This window comes from Fukomys damarensis, unplaced genomic scaffold (assembly GCF_012274545.1).
Source record: "Fukomys damarensis isolate Sample0158 unplaced genomic scaffold, DMR_v1.0_HiC HiC_scaffold_34, whole genome shotgun sequence".
Taxonomy (NCBI): Eukaryota; Metazoa; Chordata; class Mammalia; order Rodentia; family Bathyergidae; genus Fukomys; species Fukomys damarensis.
Window position 1 is genome coordinate 23,414,333 of NW_022900946.1, and position 11,771 is coordinate 23,426,103.

Sequence of the window (11,771 nt, forward strand, 5' to 3'; positions counted from 1 at the left end):
ATTCTTTTCTATTTTTTTTGTTTTTCTTTTTTTAGACAGGGTCTCTATAGTTCAGACTGGCCTTGAATTTACTATGTATCTCAGGCTGGCCTCGAACTCAGAGCAGTCCTCCCATATGAGCCTCCCCTATGGTGGCTACACCATGCCTGGCTCCACTTGTGTTCTACAAACACCCGCCTCATGCCCAAAGATTCTAATACAAATGATCTGGAGTAAAGTCTATCTGTTGGTATTTTTAAAAACCCCAATGTGCAAAATGGTTTTATACTCAGTGGAAAGCACAGATCCATGTACAGCATATACAATGGTGGAGGCACTGGGTATCCTGGCTCTGGAGTCCCCCCGCCACCCTGTTTCTAAAGTGTGGCTCAGATTACTTGTCCTCCCAATGGGTGCAGGAAAGTGGCTTCCAGCTCAGACTGTTCGGAAGAACCAGCAAGCGAAACATCTTGTAGCCAACCGAGTTTGATGACTCGTATCACCAGGACTGTAAGCACAGGTGAGCGGGGGGGCGCCTGGGCTCCCGGAACACAGTTCTTTGGCCTTAGAAAGCAGTAGGTCAGAGGCTGCGGGGAGTAGGACTCGGTTATCCTGGAGGAAGTCGTTATTTACCCTGGTTCCCTAGGTACCCTGCTAGTTTAGCAGCTGGCCACGGAATTTGTTCTAGTTTTGAATGGTGAGCTTGGGACTTCTAGGTAATCTAAAACAACCTGGGCTAAAGGATAAATAAAAGAATCCTTCCTCCACTGCCTCCACTAAATAGCACTGATAAATACGTGAAAAATTTTACCTCAGTGTAGGAGGAATGTGTTCTATTAGCACTTTATGGATTTGGCAAATATTCGTGGAGCATAGGTCGGGTGTCATGCCCCTAATGAAGCGTCTGCCAGTCCCAGAGGCTACAACCAGTACCAGATGTGCCAGTCGGTACTGGAGTTCATGAAACTCCAGTTTTGTGGGGCGGAACCTTATCTGTCTCCCCCAAACATCCCCACAGCCTGGGACGCGTGTGTCTTGTAGAAGGTGCTCAGTACGTGCTTACTGAGTCAATTTCCAAGAGCCTCTCGCCAAAGACTGTGCTGATACGGTTGACTCTATTATAAGCCATATTTGTGGACTCCGTACCCATGGAGTCAACCGACCACACATGGGAAACATCAGAAAATATGTGTCATTTTGTCTTCATTTCCTAAATGATCCTGTGCAACAATTATTTATATAGCATTCACACTGTATGAGGTGGTGTAAGTAACATGAAATATAAAATACATGGGAGGATATGTGTAGATTGTATGCAAACACTGAGCCATTGTGTGTAAGGGACTTAAGCCTCTGCAGGTTTTGGATCTGTCGGGGTCCTAGAACCCGCTCCCCACGGCACCGAGGAATGGCTTAGGTGATTTCGGTTGACTTAGTGGGGTTGGTGATGTAGCGGTTCTGCTCACTGCCAGATGCAGAGAGGCACCAGGGTTTTCAGATTTATACATTTTAATAGACAAGTGAAAAGGGTCAGTGAAAGCACATAACATCTTTCGGAAAAGCACCTACAAGCAGACTCAGGTTACCAAGATGGGAAGCTCACAGGGCTGTCTGTGCGCCGCCTTGCCAGTTGTAAAGAAGCTTCATCTCCTTGGGGTAGGAGAACTTAAACAATCTCTGGAAAGCGTGTTTAATAGCTGTGGATCTTGGTCGATGGGCTATTTTCTTTAAAATATTGTGGGTTATTTCTGCCAACCCCTGGACCTGAGAGTCTTCATCCTGGAGCATTCGTTCTGTAGCTGTGACAGCAGAGAGTCCCTCGGTTGGAGGCAGATCTGCCTCAGAGTCCAGGAAGCTCTTGCCCAGCCACAGAGACCTCCCTCCCCCGCCGTCTTCCCACTCTCCCAGCTAATTTCTGGCCTTGACGGAGGGCATTCCATTCAAAGAGGAATGGAAAGGTTCGCTGTCATTGACCAAGTACCTATAATACGTTGAGCACTCTGCTCAGTAGCGTAAACATATGCTCGTGAAGACGTTTGTGAGCACACACACATTTTGGTCATAATAATGAAAAAGTTGTGCCAGGGATTTAGCTCTGGTGCCACCACCTTCCTCGCAAGCACAAGGTCCCGAGTTCGATCCCTGGTACAAAAAAAAAAAAAAAAAAAAGCCGGAAAAAAGTCAAAATTTGGAATCAGCCTGTTTATCAGTAGGAAGCTGCTTAAAAATTAACGTGATAGCTGAGTGTGGTGGTGGATGTAACCCCAGCACTCTGGGAGGCTGAGGCAGGAGAACTGCACATTTGATCCCAGACTGGGCAATTTAGTGAGAACGTGCCTGGAAAAGAAAATGTGTGTGTGTCTGTGTGTGTGTGTGTGTGTGTGTGTGTGTGTGTGTGTAAAATGAAGGCCTGGGGTTTAGCTCAGTGTGAAGGTACTGGGTTCAAGCTCCAGTACTGAATAGCACACACCATTTTTTTTTTTTTTGGTACCGGGGATTGAACTCGGGGCACCACTCAGCTAAATCCCTGGCCCAGCGCACACGTTTTAACATGACAAGGTCGGCACACAGTCCTTGGCGCAGAAAGATGCTTATGATATGTGAGGAAATAAAAAAAGTTATAAATCGGGTATGATCATTTAAAAAGACAAATATGTAGTAGCCTATATTCTTTTGGAAAACCTGGGATAATGCACACATCAAATATTAATATCAGGGCAGGGGTTTAGCTCAGTGATGCCACACCTGCCTGGCAAGCACAAGGTCCTGAGTTCAATTCCTGGTACCAAAAAATGCTACTATCATTACGTCCAGATAGAGGGCCGTGCAAAATTATTTTATTTCCTCATAAAATAAATAGCGAACATAAAAGGGGGCATTTAGAAAAGAAAAAGGAGAAGGGGCAGAAGGACAAAGTTGTAAGAGGGGAATATGGTAGTGCTTGCTGTTTAGCAGGCAGTGAAATGTGTTGCGTGAGTGAACGAAGAAGAAACAAAGGTAATGGTAGTCAGTGTGGGCTCCTCCGGTAACGAGGGCAGCCTGGTGGGAGGGGCTGATAGGAAGGAGGTGCTGGGCATCCAGCTAGGAGCTAGGAGCTAGGGGAGAGGCTATCTAGGAAATCCGCACCTCCGGCTCCTTTTTGTCCTGAGCCTAAAACGCTCTGAAAACGCTTAGCTAAGGAAAAACAAAACAGCAACAAAGAATCCAAAACCAAACAACCAAACCAAAAGAAAAAAAAAAGGAAGGAAGGAAGGCTCCATCCACCCTGTTTTCCGCCTCACTTTCTTGGTTTTTGTTTTTGTCTGTACTGGGGATCGAACTTGGGACCTTACACTTTCGAGGCAGGTGGGTGCACCACTGAGCCAACCCCCAGCCCCATCTCACTGTTTGGAATTCTGACTGATGAGGCAGTGAACAAAAGAGAGGGAGGAGAGAGAGACATAGAGATAGATGAGAGAGAGAGAGAGAGAGAGAGAGAGAGAGAGAGAGAGAGGAGGTAAGAGAGCTAAAATCCAAACGCCTTCCTAGAATATTACCCTTCAGTTCCCTCCTTTACATAACACTTTCATTATAACCTTGACACTTACCTTCAATCAAAATTTCAATATCATCCCTGAATAGTAGATGTCCACCCAGTTCTGCCAAGTACCCTATATAAGAAATAAAACTAAAATTACTACAAAATACATCATGAAAATATATTCTCATACCCTCCGCCTCTCCGTGTCTGCCTCCCCCAGCGATCTCCATCGTGTACACAACCACAACCACAACCGCACACAGAGGTTGAGCCCGGCGGGCTTCTCTGGAGAACCCGGCCCTGCGCTGGGCTGAGGTGTACAAACCAGGACAGACGGAAGGCGGCGCTAGAGTACGCTTGACCTTGGCTGGCGTGCATAGTTTCTCCAGGTGATATCTGGCCTAATTACAAAGTTATGGGGTACAGGACATGCGCTAGACCTTAGAGAGGATGGATGTTCTCGCCGATGAACATGCAAGGACTCAGCTCTTTGCGATTAATGTCAAGGGGCTCAGTGCCAATTCTCAGGAAACAAGCAGGTGGAAAGTGTACCAGAAACATCACGATGTATACCTGATCAAGGCCAGGATTTACTGCTTAAGATAATATTTCTTCGCCGGGCGTGGTGGTGCATGCCTGTCATCCCAGCACTGGGGAGGCTGAGGCAGGAGGGTCACTGTGAGTTCGAGACCAGCCTGGGCTAGTAAGTTCCAGGTCAGTCTCAACTACATGGTGAGACCCTATCTCAAACAAACAAACAAACAAACAAAAAAACAAAACAAAAAAAAAAAGAAGAGGAAATCCAGTCACACCGAACAATTTTCAAAGGCCCGTTCAGCGATGAACGGATCCCTTGGGAAGCTGTACGCTCCTCTCCCTAAGCAGCTAGCCTGCCTCAGCTTCACCAACTCACACCCCAAGCAGAGCGGAGCCCTGGGCAGAGACAAGGCTGGGAACAAGGCTCCAAGTGCTGACTCACACCTCGCATCCCGAGCAGGTGATCAGGGAGGAGAGAGATGCGGGGGCATCCTTAGTAGCAGGGAGAAGCAAGCTGACCAGGGCAAGGGCCAGGCTGGGCACTCAGGCTGCAGCTCTTGGGCCAGTGAGAGAAAGCAGATCGTTCCCTCTAGCACATAAGGCCAAGGTCAAATCCAAGGTGAAGTCATCCCTGCATAGGCCCCTGTGCCTCCAGGCTGTGGTGCAGAGCTGGTGCTGGACAAAGGGCTCGTCACTGTAGATGGACTCAGTGGCCTGCAGGATAAGAAGGTCCCAGGGATCCAGGGCCGTCCCGACTGTTGCGCTGTTCTTAGGGACCATTCCCAGGAACAGCTGCCGGTTCTCAGCATGGGATCTGGCCCGGCCTTCTGCCTGTTTGCCCTGGAAGGGAAGCCGGGCCTACAGGTTGGGCAGATCCCCTAGGAGGGAACTCACAGCCAGGAGCAGAATTCCTGCCAGCTGTCCCTCTGCAGACCCACAGCAAGACAAGTGGACCAGCACAGGTTCAGATGGGGAGAAAAAAGCCCAGCCTAACCCTGCAGCAAGAGGGCACCGTCCCGGCTTCCCACACTGCAGCGAAGGCCGCACCGGGAGTCTCTGCGACTCTGACCCACCTATATACCCTTCCCGGCCCTGCTGTAGGACCCCGCAGGCTGCCTGTGTGGACAGCAGCAAGAACGGACGGACAGAAAAGAGGTCGGGGACTCTGCGGGGTCGCTGCAGCCTGAACCCTTCCCTGAATCCAAGGTCACTGTCTCCCTGGGTGGCCCGCTCTGTCCTGCTCTTCCTGTCGCCTCCCTTTTCCCTGGGGGCCCGGGAGTCTGCTCCTACCTTAGGGTACCTGCTCTTTCTTTGGGGTTCCCTACTTTGCTCCCATCGTTGTTAAGTTGTCCCCGTACCAATTAAGCCCTCCTTGGATTCAAACACAGCACCCTTTCTCATCACTGCAGGAACTTGGAAAATAAGGGCGATATTACCAACAAAGGAAAAAACAACAACAAAAACCGGCGACAAAATTAGACAAAATGCCCCAAATCAAAAGGTTTTGCTGAAGTTGTGTTTTTGAAAGTCAGAAATGAACTTTCTTCCCTCTTTCTTTCTTTCTTTTCTTTTTTCTTGTACCAGGGATCGAACTCAAGTCTTTGCAATTGCCAGGCAGGCGGTGGAACCACCGAGCCAAATCCCCGGCCCAGAAGTGAACTTTCAAACAGATGTCAAGAAAGTCGGCCCAGGGGGTCAGCAAGGGACCCCAGTGAGGAGGAAAAGCACAGCCTTGGTGGGCGCCATGTCCGGAGGCTCCGCTCACAGGCAGGCAGCCGGGTCACCCTCTTGTCCCCAGCAAAAGTGTGGCTTCCGTGGGGTGCAACTTCGGTCCGTTTTCCTCCCCAAATAAGCAACAGAGCCCAGATCCTTAGCTGTGACTTCTCAAATTTTACATGCTGACCGCTGATGTGAAAAAACACATGTTCAAGCATCTCCAGGATAAGCGGTGATAAACCGTGACGGTTCTGGTCAGCCGGTCTGTAAGGTGAGTTACGCTTTGGGACTTCAAAGAAAGCTTAAAAATTGAGCCAGTTAGAAAGCATACATTTTGCCTTTTGTTTTTTTTCTTTTGGTACTGGGAATTGAACTCAAGTTCTTTGCTCTGAATTTCATCCCCAGCCCCTTTACTTTTTTTTTTTTTTTTTTAATAGACTTCTTTTCTTTCTTCTTCTTTTTTTTTTGGTACCGGGGATCGAACTCTGCTCCTTGCGCTTGCGAGGCAGGCAGCGGAACCACTGAGCTTAATCCCCGGCCCTGGTACAGATCTTTTTCTGTTCATCCACTTCATGGACACATCTTTAAAGAAAATACATTCCGTTGAAGGAATATTTATTAAACACCTACTTTGTGCCAGGCCCCCTTGCTGCGCCCTGCAGCACCTAGCCTCTCCTCAGAAATTCAGTCCTAGGTAAGGAACATTGCCACAACTGAACCAATGCGGCGGAGGGAGTGAGGGTGCGGGTGCCTCCCTTGCCAGAAGAGGCGCCACCAGAAACGCGTTTCTTCTCTCCGGATAAATCTCCACTCTGCGGTGGCTTTATAGCAGCATCTCGGTGTCTACTGAGAGGAGTTGCTCCCTCCGCGGTGAGAGTGATATACTCTGAGTGCTATTCAATAAAAGGAGAGGGTAGCCGGGCGTGGTGGCGCATGCCTGTGATCCCAGCACTCGGGAGGCTGAGGCAGGAGGATCGCTGTGATGTGAGTTTGAGACCAGCCTGGGCTACATCATGAGTTCCAGGTCAGTCTCAACTATAGTGAGGCCCTGTCTCAAAAAACAAAACAAAAAAAGAAGCATTTTTTTTCATGTCCTTACCCACTTTTCTACCGGGCTGATTTTTCTTACAGATTTGTAAGGCTTCTTTAGATGATGAGAATCCATACTTTATCAGATATTTCAACTCAGTTTGGTTTTAAACCTTGTAGGTGTTTGACCTTCAAAAAAAATGTTTTGTTTTTACATGGTTGTTAATCTTTCCTTTATGGCACTAGATTTTGATTTTATTTACAATGCTCTTCCCTATTCCGATTATAAAGTAAAATTTCCATGTTTTCTAATATTAGTGATAATTATGGTCTCTTTTTTTAGCGTTAGAGTCTTTGAACATCTGGAATTTATTTATTTATTTTGGTTTTTGGGTTTTTTTGTTTGTTTTTGTATTTTTGAGACAGGGTCTCACTGTGTAGTTGAGACTGACCTGGAACTCACTATGTAGTGCAGGCTGGTGTCGAACTCACAGCGATCCTCCTGCCTCAGCCTCCCGAGTGCTGGGATTACAGGTGTGTGCCACCACGCCCCACTAGAATTTATTTTATGTGAGGAGTAAATAAGGAACAAATTTTTAAATATTCCAGATGGCTTACCAGACAACCCCGTACCATTTAAAGAAGATTCCGTGTTTTTCAGCACTCCTAGTTAAAGCCCAACACTCACTTGCTATAGTATTGCATAATTTATGGGTTATTTCTGGATATTTCCTCCCATCTGTGCAGTCTATATGATCTCCATTACTGTAGCTATATTAGGTCTAATAGGGTTAATCCTCACTCCTTATCCTTTTTGGTTAAAATGTCCAGTATCCTTGCATGGTAACTTTTCCACATTAATTTTACAATAAGCCTGTTAGTTTTGAAAAAAAAATTGTATTGTTAACCTAGTTAGTCTCTAGTTGCAGGTATAGATTTAAGAAAGAACTTTTTCTGTTTCAAGTCTTTCTTATAAGATCAGCACTGTTGTCTTTATTCAGACTTTGTGTCCTTCAGTAATATGTGCAAGTTTTCTTCATAGACATATTGCACGCATTTCAGAGCTTATTTTATCTTTCCTCCTCCCTTCTGTCCAACCCCCGTTCCTCTTTGTTTTTGGTACCGGGGATTGAACTCGCATCCTTGCGCTTGCAAGGCAGGCGGAGGAACCACTGAGCTAGATCCCCGGCCCAATAAAGTAAATTTTAAGCATTATAGTAGGTTAGACATTCGCACCCCTTGTCTGGCTTTCAGCTTTGAAAACACTGGTGCTTTGGAGCCCTCTGTGTTCTTATAAACGGTTTTCTTTCTTCCCTTCCTCCAGGTGAGTCATGCTGAATTGTATTGACACTGTCCTCGATTTCCCGTACGGTTTTCAGGCAAGTTAATATGAGTTTCCAAATAATGTGCTTTTGGTTGTGGTTGTTTTGCTTCATATTTAGTTATGTTCTTTGTGTTACCCAACATTAGGTTTTGGTGTTTATTTTGGTGACTGGAGCTCCAGTGTTTTGTTTTGTTTTTTTTTTTTAAATAAGCTAACTTGTTACCTAGTGTTTCACTTGTGATCATACAAAAATTATTTATTTTCTCTACTTTTTTTTGGAACTGGGATTGAACTGGGGACCTTGCACTGAGGTATATCCCTGGCTTTATTTTCTCTACTTAGGATGGACATTTTGTTTCCAAAGTATCTGTCATTACAAATAGTGTTGCAACAAACTTTGTTTTACATACACGTCTCTGGATAAGTCTATGCAAGCGCTTCTCTAAGGTGTATACTTTTATTTTATTTATTTTTTGTTTTGTTTTGTGTTGAGACTGCCCTGGAACTCACTGTGTAGCCCAGGCTGGTCTCGAACTCACGGCGATCCTCCTGCCTCAGCCTCCCGAGTGCTGGGATCACAGGCGTGCGTCACCATGCCTGGCTCATAATGGTATCTTATTGCAGCTTTTAATTTACCTTTTCACTTGATCTTAGCCAAAAGGCCGAGAAGCGATTAATTTACCTTTTCATAGTGACTGATCTGGGTCAAATACTTCTTGATATGTTTATTGGCCATTTGGAATCCTTTGCTGAGAAATGTCATCCAATTATCAGCCGTTTTTCTTTCTTTTTGATTGAGTTTATCGGTACATTTTAGGTATACAGTACAGTTACAGTCATCACTGGGATCCTGTACCTTTACATGGCAGATCTTGGTTCTCATTTTTCCCCATTCCCCTGCCCTCACTTCACTCCCTCCACCCTTCCCTATTTACAAAGACTTTGTTTCCAGTGCACACACACACACACACACACACACACACACACACACACACAAAAAAATTTTTATTTGTACCGGGGATCAAACTCAGGACCTTTTGCTCGCTAGGCAGGCAGCGACAACACTGAGCTAAATCCCTGCCCTCTAAATTTTTAATGAAGACTCCTACCTGCTATTCTGTACTTTCAAAGCTACATTAAGAAGTAAGAATTAAATTCATTTACCTAGTAAAATAATTGATGCTCTTCTCAGACGTACTTGGGAGCTCCCCAGGAACCTCAAGGCGTCACAAACTAAATATGTAAGGCAGCTCTCATGAGACAGAAGCTGAGGATAGAAAGCAGGGGGAACCTCTTTGAATCACTGAAAAATTGGCGGGCTTTCTCCAGAGAAGTTCCAGACAAAATAACCTGACTGCTACACAGAACCAGGACCACTGAAGACCTAGGGATTCTCACGCACGAGCTCTGCTTTTCTAGCTCACTTGCAGGTGTCGTCTGTGATTTCCAGGGCCCACTGTGCCTTTCCAGTTCTACTTTGGCTCCCCCTGTGCGCCGCAATCCCCCGTCCCCACTTTTTGGAGGAAGAGGGTAAGCTGCAAGATCAGAGTTGATGAAGAAGTAGAGGATTCTAATTATTTCCCCCTCCTCTCAAGCCCTAGCTGTGAGTTTACATCTTATCATCTTCACAGTCTCTCCCCAAGGTCAGTCTGTCCTTTCCTACCACCCCTCCTCATCACTTTGGATCCCCTTTATGTTTCCTCTTTTTTTTTTTTTTTTTTTTGTTTTTGTTTTTTGAGACAGGGTCTCACTAGGTAGCTGAGACTGATCTGCAGCTCACTGTGTAGCCCAGGCTGGTCTCGAACTCACAGAGACCCTCCTGCCTCAGCCTCCCGACTGCTGGGATTACAGGCGTGCACCACCACCCCTGGCCTTATGTTTCCTCTTTAGCTCTCAGGAGTAAACAGGGAAGGGTAACTTACGAGACTGTTACAGGTGTTGAGAACCACCAGCTCAAAGTTATAGTTTTCTTCTTTAAGCGAGTTTGACACTGACCAGTCTAGTTGCGAGTCACAGATTGCTAACGTGTATCTACAAGCCTGCGAGACGGAAGGAGGGCAGTGAGGACCTGTTTATCCACTAGCCCATCAAATATGATTTTCGGCAAAATCGCCAAGTGCATGCTCACAGGTCTTACTTACGCTCACTACTCTAGCATCCCTGTCCTCCAGACAGAGGATGAGGGGTGCGAAGCCTCCCAGGACATGTCTTAAAGTCGATGTGTGTTGGCTCATATCCTTGAGTAGCTCCGCCAGGTGCCTGACAGCCAGACTCCGCACATTTCCATGGCTCTGAAATGTGTACGCAGGAAAGGAAAAGACTTTCTATGAGCACAACATTAGTGTATGTATAAAGTCATATAAGCATGTATGCTGCATCTCTCTCCAGACACATACATGTATGAAATTATTGTAATTTATTTGTAGGAGACATTGGATCTATGTAGCCAGCTCTTCTGTTGAATTTGATGTTGTTGTTCTGAAGATTGAACTTGGGACCTTGTGTTTGAGAGGAAGGCGGTGGCACTGAGCTAAATCCCTGGCCCTCTTGTGATTTTAGCATAATATTTGCTTAGCCATTACCATAAGAGGGATGGTGAGGAATCAACCTATGAGCTCGTTAGTGTAACAAGGGTTACAGAGTGCACACATACGATAATACTTTTAGTCATATTTAAGAAGAAAATCTCAGGGGTTGGGGATTTAGCTCAGTGGTTCCGCTGCCTGCCTTGCAAGCACAAGGACCTGAGTTCGATCTCTGGTACCAAAAAAAAAGGAAGAAAGAAGAAGAAGGAGAAGGAGTGGAAGAAATGGAAGGGGAGGGAGAGTGAGAAAAAGAGGGGAGGGAGAAAGAGGAGAGGAGGAGGAAGAAGAGGAAGAAGAGGAAGAGGAAGAGGTGGAAGAGGAAGAGGAAGAGGAAGAAGAAGAAGAGGAAGAAGAAGAAGAAGAAGAAGAAGAAGAAGAAGAAGAAGAAGAAGAAGTAGAACTCCCAGAAGCACAGAGTAGTCATGTTTGCCAGAGGCTGGAGTTTGAGGAGGAAAACACTGATTACAGAACACACAGTTGCGTTAGGATGAGTAAGCTTTGGAGATCTAATGGATGGCATGGTGACTGTAATTAATAGCAATGTAGTTTGTACTTGAAAATTGCTAGGAAATTAGATCTTAAATATTATCACCATACAAAGGACATGTGGGGAGATGGATACATTAATTATCTTGAACCTATCATTTCATGATGGGAACACAGACATATACATCATGATGTAGACACATATAAAAAACCCAAACTGTATAGCATTTATACATAGAGTTTTTAGTTATGGGTTATACTGTGACCAAGCTGGAAAGATACTGCAGTTGGATAAAGATTTACTTATGAAATACTTACTACATTTCAAGTCTCCTGTGAAATATGTTTCTTAAATTCAGGGAGATGGTTAGTATTTAATAATATCTTAGAAATATTAACTAGAATCATCTCTATAACTGGAGGACATTTTCTTTTCTTTCTTTCTTTCTTTTTTTTTTTTTTTGATTTTTTTGTTTGTTTGGTTTTTTGAGACAGGGTCTCACTATGTAGTTGGGACTGACCTGGAACTCACTATGTAACCCAGGCTGGTCTTGAACTCACAGTGATCCTCCTGCCTCAGCCTCCTGAGTGCTGG

At 45.5% G+C, this 11,771-nt stretch overlaps 1 protein-coding gene across 2 annotated transcripts in view; it reads right to left on the reverse strand.

Moving 5' to 3' along the window:
- Nucleotides 1-1,531: 1,531 nt before the first annotated feature.
- Mroh9 (maestro heat like repeat family member 9) overlaps nucleotides 1,532-11,771 on the reverse strand; it is a 53,112-nt gene continuing 42,872 nt past the window's right edge. The window contains exons 16-20 of one of the 2 annotated variants that reach the window (XM_010620672.3): nucleotides 10,247-10,396; nucleotides 10,028-10,144; nucleotides 9,270-9,372; nucleotides 3,567-3,629; nucleotides 1,532-1,778 (exon numbers count right to left, since the gene is read on the reverse strand). In XM_010620672.3, coding sequence (XP_010618974.1) covers nucleotides 1,579-1,778; nucleotides 3,567-3,629; nucleotides 9,270-9,372; nucleotides 10,028-10,144; nucleotides 10,247-10,396 — 633 coding nt within the window. In that variant the 3' untranslated portion in view covers nucleotides 1,532-1,578. The remainder of the gene's footprint in view (nucleotides 1,779-3,566; nucleotides 3,630-9,269; nucleotides 9,373-10,027; nucleotides 10,145-10,246; nucleotides 10,397-11,771) is intronic. The other variant, XM_010620674.3, reaches the window with a different exon arrangement.